Here is a 22339-nt window from a genome sequence, read left to right on the forward strand (position 1 = left end):
GTTACATTTCTTTGTTTCGACACTATTGGGTACCTGGCTCTTTTTCTCACCAGAACCTATGAAGTGTGAGCAAGATTCTTTTTCTTTTATTTGTGAACATGTTAAAAATTTCAGCTTTAATTTATATTAATAGTAAACTAGGAAATGTGGTTCTTACTTTTTGATCACTGCATACCTCACTTTGGTTCTATTACCTTGGTACCCAAGATGACAAATGAATTGGTACACCATTATAGTAATGCTTTAGGGAAATAGCAAAGTCCCACAATATTCTGTTTTTCTAAAATGTTTGCTGTTTGGTTTCCTATTCTCATATCTGGGACTTACAGTATTAATAGCAAAACATGATGTTGAACAGATTGAAATTTTTGTCCCCCTTTCCTTTGGAATGGTCAGACCTCATCTAGGACACAATGTTCCATCCTGATGTAGAATTTTAAAAGGGGCATCGATACGTCCAGAGGAAATAATCATGACAGTAAATATATAAGGAACAAATCTGGGAGTTAGGCATGTTCAAGTGAGTTTCCTCTTTCTAGAAGTATTTAAACAGTCTAGAACAACAGTCATTCACTGAATGACTATATAATTAATCCAGTATATCAGTGGTTCTCAAAGTTGGCCCATGGACCTCCAGGGGGTCCATGAGACCTTTTCATGAGGTCAGAATTAGTTTCAGTGTAATACTAAGATGTTATTCGCCTTTTTCACTCTCATTCTTATGTGAGTGTACAGTGGATTTTTCTGGAAGCTACGTGATATGGGATAGTGCAACAAATTAAATGCAGAAGCAAATATGATCTACCTCTAGTCTATTAAGGCAGATATTAAAGAGATTTGTAAAATTGTAAGACAGTGGTGCTCTTTTCACTGATTCTTTTTTGTTTTGGAAAATAGTTATTTTTTTATAAAAGTACTCTTTGTGTTAACATACAGTGGATTTATTTTGAATGTTGTGTTTAAGTGAATTAATACATTATCGAATATATTAATAAATTATTAAGTTATTTAATATATTAACCTCAGTTTTAATTTTTCAATATAAATATCAATAGAAATAATTGTATAAACAAAAGCCCTTTGAAGTTCTCAATAAATTTTAAGAATGTAAAGGGGTTACCATTGGTATATATTATACTTCAATTTGGTTCCAGTCCAGTAGTTGTAGAAAATAAGAATTTGTGATTCAGACTAGCTCATGATTTAAACAACAAATTGTGATTGAGTTAATGATTCAATGAAAAATTGATGTGAAATTTGTTTGGTTTAATAAATTACAGTGGTTGGTTAATGATTTAGGTTCTTAATTTTAGTACTTTTTTTAAACAAATAGGTGATTGAAAGAAATAGAGTCATATTGGCTAAAAGACTTTACCTCAATGAAAAAGGCTGGTGTAAATATGCTAAGCATTTCATCATACTGCTGTCAAGCAAGGTAAACCTCAGTTCACTTATGTTATGGAACAAGCGACTCAACTGTTGAGGGCTGAGACTATAAGAAGTCTTTGCTAAATTTATAGATTAAATTTTAAATATAGTTTTATATGTGTGCTTTATTGTGGGTGGGATGAAAAAAAATCTAAGGAAAGGCTAATAACATCTCTTCGTTATATCTGTCTTCTACCCTAAATAAAGCAATTTGTCTAAGTTAACAACACTGCAAATATTATTTGTAGAGTTATCATTCTATTAGTGTTTAAACTAAAAAATATTTTAAGTAGCTGTGTTTATTGACATAGCTGAGTTACTAATGCATTCTATGCAATTTTATGGGAAAATTCAGTAGGCACACTAGGTGGAAAAGGAGGGAAGTAGCATTTAGTATTTCTAGACTCAAACCGTTTAAGAGTGGTTTGACTAGTCATTTCATTTAATTCTTGTAACAAATCTGTGGGATATATATTAGGGTCTTTATTTTATAGATAAGAAAAAGTAATCTCGAATAGATTAAATAACATTCCCCAAGGTTACACAGCCAGTAAATGGCTAGGATTAGCATTTGATAATGTTTGTCTTTGAAATTTCTGTTCTTTCCAATGTACCACACTACCTCCCATGAAAGTGCTATGGGGAAATTGGGCTCATGTTGCAAAGGAAAAAAATCTTGTCTCTAATAGTTCATGTGCCATGGAAAATCCACCACCAAAGGGACTGTGTAGTAGTGTCACTGATGATATTTTGAAAGAGGAATATCTCTTTCATTTTTTGATCCATCATCTATGGATGTCTCCAGTATTACGATATTAATAATGGCCCAGTGTGTGCTAATAAGTATTTGTTATATATTGAGTAATTGAAAAAATGGTTTGATTCCATGCATTTTATTCAGGACACTTCAGACCTTACATTGTTGCAGAAGTTGACACACAAATGGAGAAACTTATTGAACAAATTTAAAGAGGAAGTGGAAGAAAGTGAAGAGTCTACAAGGGAGAAATTGCAAATTGTTAAGGATGGTCTTATCAAATGGCAGCAGTTCTTCAAAAGTAACAAGTGAGTCTCCAAGAATCTTGTTTTCCTGATTGCTGTCATGTCTGATGACTCAGTCCAATCCTTCCTCTCTCTGTTTTCTTCTCTCTTTTACCTTGTAATTACTCTAACATTGATTTTGGTGAGGTAACTAGCAGCCCTTAGAAGGGCGCAGTCCTGCGAGGAGCTTGAATGGTCTTGCTGTTTCTCATGCTGATCGTCTTCGTAGTCCCTCCTGATCCCTCTACCCATCTGCTGCTACTTCCATCTACAGTCCGATTCTTTCTTTTTTTTTTCTTCTTTTCTTTCTTTTTAAAATCAAGCCAAAATTATGTCTTTACTCTTGGCAAACTTGAATAGCTGGATACAGAATACCAAATTCTGTAGCGTATGCAGGTGCAGAGAAGTGGAACCAATGGGTGGCAGTTCTAAGGAGATTGGTTTTGAGTGGCTCTCATACTGTGTTAGGAAGTGTGACAATGGAAGAGGCTGTCTATAAAGTAGTTAAGTCTAGGATGGATGACTAAATCACATCCACGGTTAGTGGGAATCTATACTTTGAATGAAGGCTGGACTCAACACATTTGGGTACCATTCCATGTCAAATTGAAAATGGTTTCAGTTTTTCATATACTGTAAGGGGATTTCCATTTCATAGATTTGGAAGTCCTGGAAGCTGAAGTTGGTATACATCTAAGCTGGTTGCTGCTGCCATTCCCGTTTCTACTGGTTATTGACTCTTAGCTGGGAGGGGAGCACAGGTGGCAGTGGTTCTCTTCTCCCTTTTTCTTCAGGAACTTCTTTATCAAGATCTTTCTTCTTGAGACTTCAGAGTTATTAAAGGAAACTCTTTCTTACTAGAAGTTGGGGCTTCTGACCTAAATGTTGAGCCTTAATTATTCATTAGGCTTCCTTTCTATTTATATGTTGTTTTGGCAGCTGTATTCAACAGGGATTATTATTATAATGGTCTAATTTTGGATGCCAAAGACCCAGAGACCACCCTTTTAATACTGTCATGGCCTCTGACCCTGTAACTTGGTTACTCAGGCCTGATTAGAGTATGAATTTATATTTATAACTTTAAAGATGAATGCCTATGGGAGAGGGGCTGAACCTGGAAGGCATGCTTGAAAATCATTAAAGATGATTAAAAATCGTTAAGGAAACATACTATTGCTACATAGTGTATGGATTCATGATTTTCTTTGTTTATATCCTGTTCTGATACCCTGCTCTTGCTCTTTTCCTTTCTTTCAGTAGAAAAGACATTTTATCCCCTAATAAAGGAAATGTAGTCAAATCAGTTCTTTCAGGCTTCAAGCAATGGCAAAAGGTAAGACTTTCTAATAAGCAACTTGGAAATCAAAATACTTTCCACTTCTCACCTAGAGTTATATCTCATCTTTTCAAAATGCCATACTAAGTTTTATGAAAGACGAGGAAAACAGCAAGACTACAGTGGCTTTTAAAAATATGCTTAAATATTTTATTTTCAGTTCTACTTTAGATTTTTGGGTCAAAGTTAGACTGCCAGAAAAAAAAATTGGAAGAAGATACTTGGGTGGTAAGGAGGGTAGTTCTGATTCTCTCCTCTAATTGTCAGACATAAGTAACATTTGTGCCTCTCCTGTACCTGGCTCTTTTCTTAAGGACAAATTGGACTTTTAAAATTATTAACATCTTTTTAAAAATTGTTGTAAAATATACATAACATAAAATTTACCATTTTAATCATTTTTAAGTATACAGTTCATTGGGCGTTAAGTACATTCACACTATTGTGCAGCCATCACCACCATCCATGTTCCAAATTTTCTCATCTTCCCCAATTGAAACTCTGTACCGATTAAACAGTAATTCCCCATTTCCTCTTTCCCCAATCCCTGGCAAACACCATTCTACTTTCTGTCTCCATAAATTTGACTACTCTAGATACCTCATGTAAGTGGAATCTTTTAGAATTTGTCCTTTTGTGACTGACTTATTTCCTTCAGCGTAATGTCCTTAAGGCTCATCCACGCTGTAGCATGTATCAGAATTTCCTTCCTTTTCAAGGCTGAATAATATTCCGTTGTATGTATGTACCGCATTTTGTTCATTAGTAACATCTTTTAAAAAGTGTTCAAGCTATGAAAATAGGCTTCATTAATCAAATTACTATCACGCTATAGTAGTTTGACAAGGGAAAAATATATAAAATACTGAAATTCCTCCAAAGTGAATATCAAACTCATGACCTGATGAAATCTCACCCAGATCCCAGGAAACCATTTTCTTTTCTTTTGGAATGACGTGAGCTGAATATTCTCAGAATCGAAGATGCTTGTTGTCCTATACACAATATAGCTAATTTAGTGACTTTTTTTATTGTTTATCTGGCAATTTTGTCATTGCATAGATAAACTTAAAAAAAAAAAAAACAACATGCTTCTTTCTTTAGTAGGAATAATAATAATTCATTCATTAAGCACTTACTCTGTCAGGCTGAAGGTGCTTTCCATATGTTAGCTTACGTACTCTTCCTGGCAGCCACATGATGCAGGTTTTATAATCCCTGTCTCACAGATATGGAAATTGAGCTTAGAAATGTTAAGTAACTTACCTAAGTTATCTATAAATGGTAACTGACCGAGTCAGGATTTGAGTCCAGGTCTCTCCAACTCCAAAATCCCTACCCTTAATTGCTCTGCTACATTGCTTCTCTGTAGTGGTCACTCTTATTTGTTTCCATAATCTGAGTCACAAATAATGGCAAACTTTATATATAAGTTGTACTTTATTTTTTTCCACAAATGTTTGTTGATATGTATAGGACTTGGACTTGAGGTCCGACAGACAAATAAAACAAGAATAAAAAAACAACCATTACATTCTAGGGACTTTCCCATTCTAGTGGGGATCATGTAAACTGGTGTATTATAACCTTATCAAAGCATGTAAGAATTAAATGTGCTCAGCTCTCTGGGACTTAATTGCCTATCACTAATTTTTTACCCATAGAGGATTTAATATTATTATTTTAATCCTAGTAAACTATGGATTATATTATAGGGTATCAAATTAATTTAAATTCACTTTAATTTTGAAAATAAAATGATGTCATATGAAGAAATGGTATGAACAAATACCGTGTTTCCCCGAAAATAAGACCTACCTGGACCATCAGCTTTAATGCGTCTTTTGGAGCAAAAGTTAATATAAGACCTGGCCTTATTAATGTAAGACCTTATATTAAAATACGACTGGGTATTATATTATATATTTATTCAATTTGATTCGATTCTATTGTATTCTGTTATATAAGACCCGGTCTTATATTATATTAAAATAAGACCGGGTCTTATATTAATTTTTGCTCCAAAAGATGCATTAGAGCTGATGGTCCAGCTAGGTCTTATTTTGGGGAAAACACGGTAATAATAGGATATGTAACTCCAAAATAATTGAGAGTCACTGGGAAATAAAGATCTGGGTCAACTTTGATGAAATCATTAGTGGATAATGTACTAATTTCCTTACCTTCCTTTCACTCTCTAGATAATCAGTGAAGACAAAGACAAGTGTACTGGGGATTTTCTGCTGTCAAAATATGATTCTCTCAAGATTATTAAACACTTACAGGAAAACTGGACAGATACTGGGTTTGGGATATTTTGTCGCCATAAAAGTATGGAGGGGGAGATGCCACCAGAGCAACAACACATGGAGGAAATTGTGAAAATCATACGAAGACTCTACGAACAATTTGAAATAAGAATAACTGGGGATAATGGTAAGAAAAAACAATGATAACTAGGTTGCTTGACATACAGGATTTTAATAGTAATTATTATCAATACAATTAATATTTAAAATCACAATAATACATGCATATAGTTTTAGAAATCAAGCAAAGTAAATCATTGAGCATCACTTTATTGAGATATAATTCATATACAATACAATTCACCTACTTAGAATATACAATTCGATGATTTTTAGTATATTCACAGATGTGTGCAACCATCACCACACTCAATTTTAGAATATTTTAATCAAAAAAAGCCCCGTACTTTTTAGCTATCACCCTTTTCCCCTCTGTTCCCGACCAAGTCTTAAATCTACTTTCTGTCTCTATAGATTTCCCTATTCTGGACTTTAATATGAATAGAATCATATAATGTGTGATCTTTTGTGACTAACTTCTTTCACTTAACATAATGTTTTAAAGGTTCATCTATGTTTTAGCACGTATCAGTCAGTGCTTTATTCATTTTTATGGCCAAATAATATTCCATTGTGTGTATGTATCACATTTTGTTTATCATTTTACATGTTGATGGACATTTGAGTTGTTTCCACTTTTTGGCTGTTATGAATAATGCTGATATAAACATTTGTTTACGTATTTCTCTGTGGACATAAGTTTTCATTTCTTTTAGGTATATACTCAGAAATAGTATTGCTCGTCATGTGGTAACTCTGTCTTTCAGTTTTTGAGGACTGCCACACTATTTTCAAAGAGGCTGTATCATTTTATATACCCACCAGCAGTGTATGAGGGTTCTGATCTTTCCACATCCTTGCCGACATCTGCCATTTTCTATCTTTGATAGTGGCCGTACTAATGGGTGTGAGGTGTGGTTTTGATTTGTGGTTTTGATTTACATTTCTCTAATAATCAGTGATGTTGAGATGATCTGTGTTATTTTTAAAGAAACCACGTTTATCCACGTTATACATGCATATACGTCTATATGTATTACATGTATATAAAACGACCTCACAGACGTGAATTAAAAAATGGAGAAAGGGTACACCAAGTTACTACATGGGTGACTTGGTAAAAGTTAGTCTGGGCTCAGGGCCAGGGAGAGGTAAGGAGGATAAGATTGGAGAGGAAACTAGACCAAAAAGGAAATATAAATGTGTATCATCCAATGACATTCATGCATTTGTGTAAAATTAGATGTATTTATGCATAGAAAAGTAAATGAAATTATGACTGAACAGCAAGGAAATGTGTCTTCAGCTTAAATGACAAAATTGGGGCCTGAAGGACAGTCAAAAGAAAATAAATGAGATTTGAAGATGACTTGGATGAGTTGATTGTCAGAGGCATGGGTATTCATGAAAAACTGTCCCTAATTGATTGGAAGGGGTTTTAAACTGTTTTTGTGATTGCTTGTCCATGGTTTGAACCTATGGTCAAAGAATAATCAGTCTTTCCCTTGTATGAATTTGGAAAATAGGACCTTTTTGTTCTTATATTACTACCCTCCTATATTTGCATTTGTCTGTCTGACATAATTGTCTTTTTCCCCGAATAGCTCTCTTTAGCGTTTCCTATAGTTTGGGTCTACAGATGATTTCTCTTAGTTTTTATTTTCCTTTTTTTGTTAAATGATAAATCTATGTTGTATACAATTCTAATTTGGCAACAATTTTCTTTCAGTACTTTACATATTCAGTCTGCTGTTAAACATCCACTGAATTCTTAATTTCAATTATTGTATTTTTCAGTCCTGGAATTTAATAACTTTTAGAGTTTCTAATTCCCTGCTGAAATTCTCCATCTTGTTATTTAATAACTTTAAAATTTTAATTACAGTTAATTTTAAAGTCCATGTCTGATAATTGGATATCTAGTTCTTCTATAGGTCTTTTTTTTTCCAATTACAGTTGACATACAATATTATCTTAGTTTCAGGTGTACTAGGTCTTTTTTTATTATCTGTATTTTGTCTTGGTTTTGAGTCAATTCCTATTCCCTACTGTTTCTGATTAATGTTGGACATTGTGTGTGAAAAATTCTAGAGATAATTTAAGACTCTGAATGATGCTTTATTTCACAAAAATGATTTTACTTTTTCTTCTGGCAGGTTATTAGGTCAGGAGCAGATAATTTTAATCCAAACAGGGACTGAGCTGAAATAAAATGTGGCTTCAGGTTTTGTGAGGGCTGGTCCATTTTTGCTCCATGCTTATTTCTAAGGTGTAGCCCTTCAGGGGTTCAGGGGTCCCAAATGAAAGCCTGGTGCATTTGCCAGGTACTCTACTCCTTAGCAGATTTTGAACTTCAATTTTATTTTCCCAGTAGGGTGACCAAATATCCCAGTTTACCGTGAGAGAGATTGAAAATCCACCCTCCCAAAAACCATGAGAGACATTAAAAGTCCATAAAAGCGCTTTCAGTCACTGTGTCATGTTACTTAAGAATCCTTCCCAGTAAAGTGTTCCAGGCAACCCCGATGCACCCACTCGTATTGTTGTTCAACATAAAACTACTCTAGATGGGAACACACAATCTTAGTTACCTGTAACAGCAGTCATATAGTTACAGATAAAATGGCAATACTTACCCATGAGAACATATATAGTGGGCAGAGAAAAAATGAGTTAGTAAATGGTTTCAATAATGAGGAGTCAAAATGATGAATGATTGTCGCGTCCAGGCGCAACACGGGCAGTGAGGGAACAAAAAGGGGTGGCTTTAGGTTAAGATTTTAAAAAAGAAAGAAGCAGAGACTTGATGCAGTTAAATCTCAGAAGGCCAGGGGACCTTGAAGTCATGGAAGACTGCAGTCCAGAATCAAGCCGACTGGTGGCTTTTATTGATATTCACATAAGGCATTAACATTATTTATTCCACGGTCTATGAATCTCATATATCTTAATAGAAAACCATTCAGGTCAATCACCCTTGCCTGCAGACAGCTGGACAGTAAGTCTCAACTTCCCCAAGGGACAAAACCTATATTCATATGAAAAGATGGAGAGCACCTCATTGAATCACTTCCCTTGCAGGTTTTGGGAAGGAATGCAGCCACAGAGGCTGAGGCTTTCCTTAGCCTGAGGAAGGTGGGGGCTGGGCCCACCTCTGTGAACCCCGTGTGTTCTCCTGTTGGTCCCCACGACTGCGTCTGGCTTGAGTTGTTCCTTCCATGAGGAATCTTACTCGTCATTGACTGTCCAGTCATCTTTCTGGGACCAAACAGGGAGGCATAGGGTGCAAACACAAAGGTTTAGCAAAGTCCCTGAAAGGATGTCTTACAGACTCTCCTTTCTATGGGGGCAGCTGGAAGGAAACAAAAGGTTAAGCTGTTGCGTGGCTACAAATGATCATGAAATTAACAGATAATTTTGAGTACGCCTAAGAGATCAAAGTTTACTGATGAAGGCAGTGAAAATATTTTCATCAAGGATAAGAAAAAGTTTGCTTTTTAATTGTTTCTCTTTATATATCTCTGAGATGGGAGCATTTTTGTTATTTTGCAAATGAGATAAGATAAAGGTGTAGAGAGGGTATTTTGTCATGATCTCACAGTGAATCATTCAAAGATTGGGATCCAGACTCTTTCCTTGCTCAGATTACTACTATAAATTTCGTTAACTCCTGAACAGTGACTTAAAAAAACGACTCAAGAACTATATTCTCATTTCTGTTATTAGCTATCCTATAATCACGACGAAGCTGTTTATCGTCATTATCTCTTCTTAATGGAATGACTCAATGAATTAATGAGTGAATTAATGCCTTTTACAGAAAACTGTAGTTCATAGTTTCTGGGTTTAATGCATTAGGTTCTCAGCTGAGTAGACAAGAAACTTAAAAGTATAAGCTGTCATCAAAGAAATAGTCATCAATCAAAGAAAACCACAATTACACGGTGTTTATTCATTTAACATTTATTTAGGAATTACTCTTTACAAGATTCTCTGCTAGGCAGAAGTTGTAGGATAATAAAAAGATGAAAAGAGATATGCGCCTGCCCGTTAGTATTTTATAATTTGTTATTAAAATAACAGACTTACAGATACTTCCAAAAATCAATGCTTTTCTTACTTTTCTAGGTACTGCTAAAATTCTTTCAATTTTGACTAGTTCTCTTGACTTCTGTTCTTTCAAGTTGGAAAGTGTCTTGGAGTCTCCTGAAATGCTTCTGGAAGAATGGGAAGGACTTGATGAAAAAATTAATGAAATGGCATCTCAGTTGGATGTGTTGTTAAACATTATCGGTACTGTTCCACAGTACATAGACAAGGATTCTGGCTCGTAAGTTCCCGTAGCTCTCTGGTGGGCAAAGAAGAGAATCCCCACTTCTCAACTGTGTTTTCCCAGTACCTAGCCTCCACAACAGGTAGCTGGGGTTAGCTAAGAAACCTTGAAGCCCTGCTCCTCCCAGGAAGAAGGCCATCTGCCTGGGAGCTGGAGGGTGAGGGAGCCCTGTGTTCCTCACTGCAGCGGTCTCCAGTGCAGTTTCTGTCTCACTGAGCTGGGAAGGGAAGAGTGGGGCAGTGTTGGTTCAAATACCATAGACTCTTGCTTTGCTTATTGAACCAGCATAGATTGTCTTGAATAGCTGTTGCTTAAGTTACTGTTTGTTCTTAGGACTATTTCTGTAGGCTTTCAGTGTGTTTTTTGTTGTTTATTTGTTTGTTTGTTTTTTTAAGAAATAATTCTCACCAGTTTCACTGGGGAATAGGTCAGCTTTGCTCCTCACACAGTCATGCTGGAAGTGGATCTCTTGAGAGCTTTAGAATTAATTCTTCTCACTTTGTTATCGCGTTGGTCTAGAAGTGAATACAAAGGGTATGAATGTGAGTTACTACAATAGAGAACTGACACTGCAGGTAAGAGCTACATGTCCCAAGTGCATCGTTTGCTCTTGGCGGTAGGAAGGCCAGGTCAGTGAGTTAGCAATTATACCACACAATTCAGGGCTTTCATCCACCCTTCCCTGAGTTCTCAAACAGTTGTCCGCGCGATTTAGCTGGTAGTTACTTTTATATTCTAAGTAAGTCACTTATTTTTATTTTATTCAATTTTTCCTTCAGGGTACTCCAAGCACAGATATTTAACATGATTCAGCAATGGCTTTTGAAGATAGGCAATGAGATTAACAATGGTAACTCTGAACTTCAGCACCATGTATGTACTTGTAGCGATTTGTGAGGTCAATTGTGCCTTGGCTGGGAGTTTTGTTTCAGGAAAAACCAGGTTCTACCTATGCAATTAAAGCAGAAGGTTGGGAGGACAAAAGGGGGACTTAATATAATTACTCAAGTGGTTTTCAATGAATTTTTTTAAAAAGTTTTTTTTTCCTTTTTCTGTTTCTTTTTTGAAAGGGTGGAAGGGGCAAGTGTGGAGCCAGTGAGATGCCGTGAGGCTGGGGACCACATAGAGCACAGCAGGCAGGGAAGAGTCCCATATGCAGTAGCTAAAGGACATTTAAGACCAAGGAAACGTAGTGCTCCGTATGAAGTTACATGAACTGCACGATGTATGGTCCTCCTTTTGCCCCCTCTGTTTGTCCCCTCCAAAATTTGCATGCAGTCTGCTACTGTACACGCCTTCTGAAAGTGGGGGGAATCTTCTTGCTTTTGAGGAAGGGAGTACATTTCACATCTGAATCAATGTGATGCAGAACAGGGACCACGTGTGTGGGATAGCGATGTCACCTATAAACTGAACGCACTTTAGAAAGTACACAGCGCTTTATTCTTTGAAGACAGAACCCTCAGGCATCACAGAAATCTTCTGAAGGGTTTGACTTTCCATACTATGAGTAAAATGCCCAAGAGAATCCTGTTTAGGTCTTGGTAACCCCAAGAAGGAATATACCTGCGAAAAAGGGCTCTTTGGGGTTAATTGGGCCCAAATTCATAATCAGAGTCTACCAGCCATCATTTACAGGGCGCCTCTCACACACACACACTGCATTTCAGGGAAAAGCCACAGACAGACCTCCCAAGTCTCCTGCACATCAGTGGATTTTTAAATGCAACATGTTTTCTTTGCCTCTGGAATGAAGTTTCAGAGATGATCAAAAGTTTTTAAAGTTCTAATTGTTATCTTTAGTCTTTACTCGGTATAGTGAATTTTTTTCCCTTACTGACATTAACCTGGGATGTGACCACTTTAAGGATTTATGTTGGTGCCTCTGACTGGCTGCAGAGACGACAGAAACATGTTACTGGGGAGAAAGACAAGATGCCCCAATACTATTGGTCTGTAATTATTAATTAGAACAAATAGAATTGGTCCGCAATTCTGAAGAACTGAACCTGTGGACTTCTTAACCAGCACAATATGAAATAATTTCCAAAGGATGTCTTTCTTAGTTTACTACATTTACTCCCACCTCCTGGTCTTAATAATAATCTAAATTTACACAGGAAAAAATCTTATTACAAGTAAACTTAATAACAAATATTTGATCTTATAAGTTTAGTAAAATGAATTAATTCATTTTAATATTGCTTAAATTAGGAATTTGAAAGGCAGAGATCATCAGTTTTATGGCAATACGACTTAGGAAGCATTGCATTATATCACAGTCTACGAGCATGTTGCAAACACATAGACCCCAAGAATTGAGGAGCAAGTATATTAAGACTGAAAGTACGGATCCAGGGTTGGGAGAAATTTCTATGATTTGGAAGACAATCAAAATTAATTTTAAAAAGAAGAGCAGAGTGCCTGTCACATAGTGGGACTTAATAAATATTTGTTGAATGAAGGAAGGAGGAACATTCCAGCACTGCTGGTATCTCATAGTTCTGCTATGTTAACCCCTTCTTCGGCAAAATACTCTGTTTACCATTGGGGATTTATCTCCATGGAATCATGTACTCAATTTTTTATATTATGAAATTCAATTTTTATAACATAAGATTATTTAGAAAGAGCCTTTATCTAATTCTTACATATCTCTATTTTAACACTACATTATAATATAATTAAACTGTGTAGGAAACTTGCAGGATTATAATTCTACTGTTTAATCTCTTTAATATGACTTCAAAATGAAGATAACATACATTTCTGTTTATTGTATAAGGATGGTACAATGATTGATTAATATTTTATGTAATCAAAAATGAGTTCTTTCAGTGACAATGTAATCCAGGCTATTGGTATATGAAAGAACACCTAGGAATTTATTTAAAGAAGCAGCATGAGTTTAGATAGTACAATGGGGGAGGGGCACACATATCTTTGACTTGTGAAAGAGAATAGCAGTCTTTTTAACTCTTTCTCAGGAAAAGTTGCACTTTTCAACATTGCTTTAGGTCATTAACTTTTCCTTTAGAGGCAGGAAGTGTAGGTTTTAGTACTGGATAGACTATCAAGTTTTTTAATTCATTCAACAAACATTTATTAAGCACTTACTCCCTGCTAAATGCCATGTGTGGAACTGAGGGATAAAATGATGGGCCATGCCTTAAAGAGACTCGCAGGCTAATTGAGGAGACAGGTGTGCAAAAAATTATAACAGAGAAATGTACAAAGAGACAGGAAAAGGAGCAAATTAAAGCCAGTGGAAGTTTAAAAGTTTTCTGAGTAGATCATATTTAAGCCTCGAAGAATATTTAAGAATTCACCACACAGCTAAAGGGGGTAGGGCATTTGAAGAGAATGGTGTGCTTGATGTTTACATTTCGTAAACATCGCATTTTATTTCTGGGACCCAGCCTCAATGCCCTAATATTGAGGTTCCCAGACTTTCTCAGTTTGCAGTGCCCTTTGGGTCCCAGTGTTTTCATGCTCCTCATCCAAAAGAAATACCACCCAGTTCAGTTTATTTAAGTAGGTAGGTTCAAACAATTTACTAAATGTTTATGTCCTGACAACTTAGTAACTGTTTGGGAATGGAATACATGTTAAAATAGTTAAAACAAGGAGGCCGTTGCACTAAGTACCTCCACTGCCTTTGGTAGTCTATATAAACAAACCAAAGCCAAAGTCAATGTACTTGAACCTAAGAAAACAAAACCCAAGCACAACGATCATAACAGTCAAATAACTGCATTTTTCTAAATAAGGCAAACATTTAAGTTACAGGCAATTAAATAATTTCTTTGCTTCAAGCATCTTATCTATAAAAATCTCTGACTTAGCCTGCACCCCTAACCGTTTTCAGTTTTGGTAGTACCCAGTTAGAACTGTTGTTTGCTCAAAAAAAACTTTGTAAAATTTAATGTATCAATTTAAATTTTTACATACACACAGTGAAAGAAAAAAACCTTTTATTCTCATTTAATCAAAATTACTTACTAATGGGATGTATGTACTTGGACATTGTACAACTTCTCTAATTTTGAAATCAGATTGCAGGTTGCCACCCTCATTTCCTGTTCCGCTTTGATTTTCACACAGTACTTGTTTTTATCAACCACCAATAAAACCAGCTTTGCAAAGGTCTGATGTCATTGAAAGTGATATAGTGCATCTAATGTTGAAACTGTGAACTATGCCAAGTTCATGCTGGTGTTGCATATCATTGTTATATTTCTCAAGAATTTAAAAATCCCATGGCATTCTTGAGAGTTCCCTGTGGTGCCCTGAAATTCCTTGGTGTACAATTTGGGAACTGCGGCTTTAATTCCCTTGACCAAACTAAATAAGAGGAAGAAGGTAGTTTAATGTAGTATAATGAGCAAAAGAAAATACAGTTGTACTAGCTGAGTAGTGATTTGATTTCATTAGGAAAGATCGTATTGTTGAAAATTGGACACAGGTATGAATGATCATTTCTATTTTTAAATTTGGTGTCGTTTTTACTGTTTGATTTATTTAACATGGGGAATGTGTATTATAATCATTTTTTCAACAGGTGGATGAATTACATATATCTATGATCAGGTGGATGGTAAATTTGCTGATTTTAATGATACCTGATTTTACTGACCAAGACACACTCCCAAAGTTGGAGGAGGAAGAAAGTGCTGAGGAACATGATACAGGAGTTGCAAAGTTAGAGCTAGATGCAATTGTACTGGCAAAAAAGTTGTCCCAATACTCCAGGTATTTGAGCAGGTAAAACCATCTGATCATTTTATTACTGCTCTTTTGAAGATTAAATGGGACATCAAGTAGAGTAGAGAAGGGCACTTAAATAGCCGCAATAAGGGGTTGTTTTAAAACCTTGAGAGGAATATGACTAGTTCAGTTTTTAAACTAGTTTCAGCACTGCCCAGTTGGAATATGAGATTTGGTGTTTTCCCAATGGCTTTAGAATTTTTTTGAGAACAATGTTAGCACAGGCAAGGTGGAAAGTATGTACACATGTGGGAGTAAGAATTAGAGAAAAAAAAGCAAAGACCCACTTGCTTGTATAAGTAAGATATATCTTGCACTTTTGCACATACTGGGGACAGTTACGAAGAAACTTGTACTATCCTGTGTAATTCCATGCAAAGCTGGATATATGCTTTTATATGTCTCAGTAAACACCAACCAGAACATCTCTTTAAAAAACAAAAACTGAAAAAAACCCTTGTATCTGTAAAGCTAGAGGATGCCCACCAAATAAAGATGAAGTCTGGAAAAGTGTGATATATTTACTAGTAAGCATACTCTCACTGATTACTTCAAATCTGGGAAGTAGCTTTTATAATCGAGCCAATTTCCCCCCTCATTTCCATTCAATGTTACCAGTGGTAACATTTCCATTCAATGTTACCAGTGGTCAAAAGTGAGAGGAATGGAGGGCAAGGGTCAGAAACTCAGAAAGTGACAAATGATATTCTTTGGTGAGTCAGTAGCTCAATTATGGGAAACTTCAATTATATCTGGATTTAAAATACTTAGAGGAAACAACAATAATAGGTCATGCTATATGGTGTGTGTGTGTGTGTGTGTGTGTGTGTGTGTGTGTGTGTGTGCTTCTTTTTTTCCAGTTGTTGCAAAGGGATGGTAACAGCTATGGCTCTGAGTATAGCCAGTAACTTAGGAAAAAATCCTGCTAAGGAACTTTATGATCTGGATAAGATGAAGGTAATAACTCTGTCTTCCCTTTACTTTTGGTTTGTTATGAGCAGACTTTTTAGATTTCATCACATAAATATCAAATAATTATGTTGTATACCAGAAATTAATATAATGTTATTTTAATTATGCCTTAAAATTAATAGTACATATCTCATATTGAGGATCAAGTGCGTTAATAATATATGCACAGTACTTAGAACAGTCTGGCATATAATTAAATGCCGTGTTAGTGTTTGCTATGTTTATTGTTGTTAAGCAATCACAGTTGGCCTAGTCAGTTGCATAACATTTGTTGGGGGAGACCATTTGTCCATAGTAAACCCAAGAAACTTTCCATGTCTGATTTTATAGCATTTCACCACTCCTTGTCCCATAGCAACCATGTCGGTGAGCAACGGTAGCATTTTAGGTTTATAGTCATACAACATCACTTCTGCGCAAATCTTTGAAGTAAAGTGATACAAGGTTAAGTGAATGGGATTATATTTAGAGGAATTGTATTTAGCTGCTCCCCAATAAGAATGCGTGAATAAATGTGTTGGTGTAATCTGATTTTTTCTGCTTAGTAATCTTTTATTTCTTCTCAGAGAGAATGTTATGAGTGGATCACCACATGCTCTCACCTCCTTTCTGGGATCAAAGGCAGGAAAATAAAGTTATTGACACATGAAGAAAAAGAGCAGCTATTAGAAGAAGAGGTATTTGCCATGTGTTAGCACTGCTCATTGTTTAGGTTCTTCCTGTATTTCAGTAGATAAGCGTTCAGCGGCTTTTCCCAATCCATGTTCTGAATCCTGATCCAGTTGCTCTACCGAAGAGAGTTCTGGCTCAGACCAAGAGCATTGGCAGCTCTTCTCCTTTCTAAGGGAGAGAATCATCCACTCAAACATCTCTCCTCACTTTCTTGGTAGATGATTGTGCCTCCTCCTTCACAAAGGAAAGGATGGCTTTCAGAGGGGAGCGTTCTGTCACTTCTGAGGCATGCGCTCAGACTTGCCTGCTTCTGCACGCACCCTTCCGCCTCCCCTGCAGTCTCGGTCTTTCCATCCAACCTTTCTTCCTTTGAGCACTTAATCCCAGCTCGTTGTCCTCTCCCTTTTGTACCTTTAATGTCTTCCTCTCAAGTGGTCCATTTTATCAACATAGAAACCATCTATAAACATGGTCATTTCTCTCATCCTAAAAAATATGTCCCTTGATATTGTCCCTTTACTACTTTCTCTCTTTCCTATCATAATCACTTTTCTTAGACTTCTGAAACTCCTATCAGGTCACCAGTGAGTCCTTATTGCCCGATCCAAGAAACCCCAATTCCAAGTTTAACTTGACTTCTCTGTAGCATTTGATGCTGTTAACCATTCACTCCTTTTAAAATTTCTCCTCAGGAGACAAAACTTCGTGGCTTTACTCCCACTTCTTTACTCCTTTGTCACTCTCCTTTTAGTCTTCCACCTTCCTGCCTCTTAAATGTTACTGTTCTGTCCCTGGCTTGTTTTCACTTCTCATTCTACACCCTACATGTTACTGTGTTAATCCTGTGGTGGTTTTAACTACCACCTGTTTACCCAGGATCCCAAATCAATTAATATTATGTACTTAATGGCAGTCACAAATGTTTACTTTTATTTAGTTTCTGAGGGACTTCACCTCCAGTAAATTCTGAAGAAGTCAGCATTGCTATCAGAGCTATAAAGTAACTATACAGGTATGATCTGATGGCATATATGTCACTGCTCCTGGATCTGAGGGGCAAGGTTCTGTCTACACATTTGTGGGACTTTTATTTTACATTTAAACACTGAAGAAACACCACCTTTCTAAGTCACACACCTTTAACAGATGCTAATTATTTTTCTTTGCTGCCCAGATCTTGGTCAGAATTATTTTGAATTAACCACTAAACAAATTCATAAGCATTATAAATCTTTTTTTTTTTTGTATTTTTATTTATTTTTTATTTATTTTTAATTTATTTTTTAAATATATTGGGGTGACAATTGTTAGTAAATTACATAGATTTCAGGTGTACAATTCTGTATTACATCATCTATAAATCCCATTGTGTGTTCACCACCCAGAGTCAGTTCTCCTTCCATCACCATATATTTGATCCCCCTTATAAATCTTTAAGTTACTGTATAGTTTTAGAAACTTAATGAAGTTCCACAGACATGATCTTGGCTACACATCAGATCTAGGAAAAAATTCAGGAACTATACAGAATCATAAAGACTTAAAGACAGAAAGGATTTTAAAGGTGATTGAATTCAACCAACCATCTGGTGCATGAATCTTAGTATAAACCCCCATACTTGGTCATTATGACTGTGAATATCAAGTGACAACTCCTTTCAGAGATAGCCCATTTATTTTTGGTGAGCAGTGACTATTAGAAGAACTATTGGAATAAGTGAAATATGTCTACTTGTAGCTCCTCTACCTACTGGTCCTAGCTCAGTCTTTTGGGTTGATACGAACAGGCTTTGTTTATATTTGTCTGCACATTATAATATTTCCAACACTTGAAAATAGCCATATTCAACTAAGTCTACTTCTGGATTTTCTAATATTTTATATTGATACATTGCCTCTTCATGGGTGATTACCACAATGTTTTAATTATTGAGGCTTTATCCATTTTCATCTGGTAGGGCCTGTTCTCACTCATCTTTTTCAGGTGTTTCATCTTGTTCTTGCTTATTTATTCTTCTATATAACTTTGTAATCTAGCTCTAAAACTATGATTTTTGTTAAAAACAGGGATAATATTAAATTTATATATTAACTTAGAGAGCATAGACATGTTTTTGATGTTGAGTTGTCCTACCCAAGAATATAGGATATAGGATGTCTACTTTTATGCTTTTCAATAATGTTTTATAGTTTGCTCATTTTGCATATTTTTGTAAGGTATTTTGTAAGGTCTGAGTATTTTATTTTTTGCTATTTTAAATGGGTTCTTCTTTTCCATTATATCTTCTAACTGGTAACTATTTGTATATATTTTATTGATTTTGGTATAATTTTATATGCTATGTTATTGTTTTTACTATACTATCAGTTGATTCTTTTGGGGTCTCTAGATATTTAATCAAGTCATCTACAAATAGAGGTAGTTTTACCTTTTTTTTTCCAATTATGATGCCTCTAATTGATTTTTTTAAATCTAATTGCATTGAATAATTCTTTCAGTTCAATGGTAAATAGTAGTGGAGGTAGCAAGCATTCTTTTCTTGTTTCTGACTTTAGCAGGAATGCCCTTAGTACGAAATGTGTTGGCATTGGAGTTGATTTATTGTTTCTTTATTGTTCCTCTAGATATCTCAGAGCTTCCACCTGGGGTCACTTTCCTTCTGCCTTAACCTTTAGAATTTTCTTTAATGAGGATCTACTTTGTGGAGGCAAACTCAATTTTTGTTTGTCTGAAAATGTCTTTATTTTACCCTTCTTTTTAAAAATTTTTTACTGGGTATATAATCCTAGGATGATATTTTCTCTCAGCGTATTGATGACACTGTTTCCACTGTTTTCTGAATTTCATCGTTACCAAAATGACAATTGAGAATTTAGCTATCAGTTCTTTTGAAGTTAATCCATCTCTTCTCTCTGGCTACTTTTAATATCTTTTTCTTTGTCTTCAGCATTTTGCAGTTTCACTCTGATGCATGTAGATGTGGATTTTTTTTTCTTTTTAAATTTTGCTTGAGATTCTCTTGGTTTCCTGAATCTTTGGCTTGGTATGTTTAATTAGACCTAGAAAATTCTGTCATCATCACTTCAAATATTGTCTCTATTATATTCACTCTGTTTTTTCATTCTGGAACTCTGAATGAATGTATATTAGAATCTGTCCCCCATGTCTCTTATCTTTTCATGTTTTCTGTCTCTTTGCCTCTCTATCATCCTTGATAATTTCTTCTGGTGGTTCACTAATACCTTCCAGTTCACTAATTTGCTGTACAGCTAAGTTTAACCTGCTAGTATACCTTTCTGTTTAGTTTTAAAATTTAGTTGTTGAAGTTCTGTTTAGTTATTTTTCAAGTCTGATCATTTTTGTAATTTTTCCCTCTTTGCTCATATTTTCAATCTCTTATTTCTTTAAACAGGTTCACTATAACTTTGTAGTCTATCTGATGATTCTAATATATGCTATATCTGTATAAGGATATTAATTATAGCATTATTTATAATAGCAAAATCTTCGAAACAATATAAATGTTGATCAATAGAGAATTAGTTTAACAAATTATGGTACATGTATATAATGGAATTCTGTGCAGATAAAGTAGATGTTTATGTAGTGGAATAAAAATCATCTATGATATATAATTGAGAATAGCAGATTATAGAATGTAACAATAATCTCATTTATATTAAAATGTTTATGTATAAAGCAATCTAGAAAAATATTCAGCACACTGATAGATGTTGTTACCTCTGAGAGTTGAGATGCTTAATTTCTCTGTATTGTTCAACTATTTACAGCAATAATGTGTTATCAGAAAAAAAAGTATTTTCATTTTGGAAAAAATCCTAATATATTGTGAATATTTTTCCACACCATGTGCATATTTCTACAGCATAATTTAAAATTGCTTTAAGTATTTTGTTGTATGTATTATACCATAATTTATCTACACATTTTCCTACTGTGGGCATTGAGCTTATTTCTAGCTTTTGTTTTATAAACATTGCCATAGTAAACATCTGAAGGATAGTCTTTAGGCAGTATTTGTGTATACTTCTTTGAGGTATTCAACACTGTTGCCTCCTTGTGTCTTCTCTTTTAACTTTCCTGAGGCCTTTTCATGCTTCTGAGGCCTCCTTTGCAGGTTTCTTTTTCTTGTCTAGCACCTTATGTGACTAGGTTCCTGTTCTATGGTCTTATCCTCTAGTTAACAAGTTCTTATTTGGTGATGTAATTCATTTTCTTTCCTTTAACTAAATACATGTAACTATTAAATCTCTATCTTTAGCCCAAATCCCTCCATCTAAACTTTAGATCCATATATCCTGCTACTTACAGGATATTTCCCCTTGGATATCTTAGTGGCACCTCAAATTCATACAGCCTAATCTGAACTCATCTGTCTTCCCCAACCTCCTTGTTCAACTTGGTTTATCATCTGTGAACGGCATTATCATGTATGTAATACCCTAAACCATAAACCAAGTGTCATTCCAGATGCTCTCTTTCCCTAGCCACCCATATCCATCCAATCAATCACTGAGAGTTATCGCCTAAATAGCTCTTGAATCCGCATCCTCTTCATTCCTGCAACCCTATGTTGTTTATTTTCTCCTCTTGTTTTTCTTCTTCCCCTTTTCCTCTCTCTCTCTCTCTCCTTCCCTTCCACTCTCCCTTCCTTCCTCCTCTTTAAATCTACTCTTCTGTTGCTAGAGTGATTGTTTAAAATGTAAAACAGATCTATCAATTTACCCTGTTTCCCAGAAAATAAGACCTAGATGGACAATCAGCTCTAATGCGTCTTTTGGAGCAAAAATTAATATAAGACCCGGTATTATATTATATTATTATATCACATCACATCACATCACATCACATCACATCACATCACATCACATCACATCACATCACATTATATTATAAAGACCTAGTCTTGTATTATAATAAAGTAAGACCGGTTCTTATATTAATTTTTGCTCCAAAAGACGCATTAGAGCCGATTGTCCAGCTAGGTTTTATTTTCGGGGAAACACGGTATTGCTATCTCATTGCTTTCAGGATAAAGTTTCTGTCCTGTTGAAGTATAGTAATTCTGTTCTCAGAGCCAATCATGTGAGTACAGTATCCTCTCCCTTGTGTTATCTTTTTTCTCTTACTCTCCCTTCAAGAAAAAACTCATTACCTCCTTCAGGAAACCTTCCTGCCCCTCCTTCCTTTTCACCCCATCCACTACCAGATCTAGAATAGGTATTTCTATTCTGTGACTATATGTATCCATAGCATTATCTTGTCCATTAAATCATTAAATTGTAAGCTTTTTAAGGGCAGGGCCCAGTCTTACTAACCTTTGTATCCTTATCATTAGCACAGGGCTGAGTTGCAGGATTATGCCCATTAAATATTTTCAAATATTTGCTAATATA

The 22339-nt window shown here is 35.3% G+C and overlaps 1 protein-coding gene across 1 annotated transcript in view; it reads left to right on the plus strand.

The window, feature by feature from the left end:
- Nucleotides 1–22339, plus strand: part of AXDND1 (axonemal dynein light chain domain containing 1) — a 54070-nt gene that overhangs the window by 24779 nt on the left and 6952 nt on the right. The window contains exons 12-20 of the mRNA XM_074322234.1: nt 1334–1435; nt 2330–2493; nt 3730–3805; nt 6010–6244; nt 10306–10507; nt 11290–11383; nt 15072–15274; nt 16138–16234; nt 16816–16926. Of these exons, the coding sequence (XP_074178335.1) occupies nt 1334–1435; nt 2330–2493; nt 3730–3805; nt 6010–6244; nt 10306–10507; nt 11290–11383; nt 15072–15274; nt 16138–16234; nt 16816–16926 (1284 nt within the window). The remainder of the gene's footprint in view (nt 1–1333; nt 1436–2329; nt 2494–3729; nt 3806–6009; nt 6245–10305; nt 10508–11289; nt 11384–15071; nt 15275–16137; nt 16235–16815; nt 16927–22339) is intronic.

Source organism: Rhinolophus sinicus, linkage group LG17 (assembly GCF_036562045.2).
Source record: "Rhinolophus sinicus isolate RSC01 linkage group LG17, ASM3656204v1, whole genome shotgun sequence".
Lineage (NCBI taxonomy): Eukaryota > Metazoa > Chordata > Mammalia > Chiroptera > Rhinolophidae > Rhinolophus > Rhinolophus sinicus.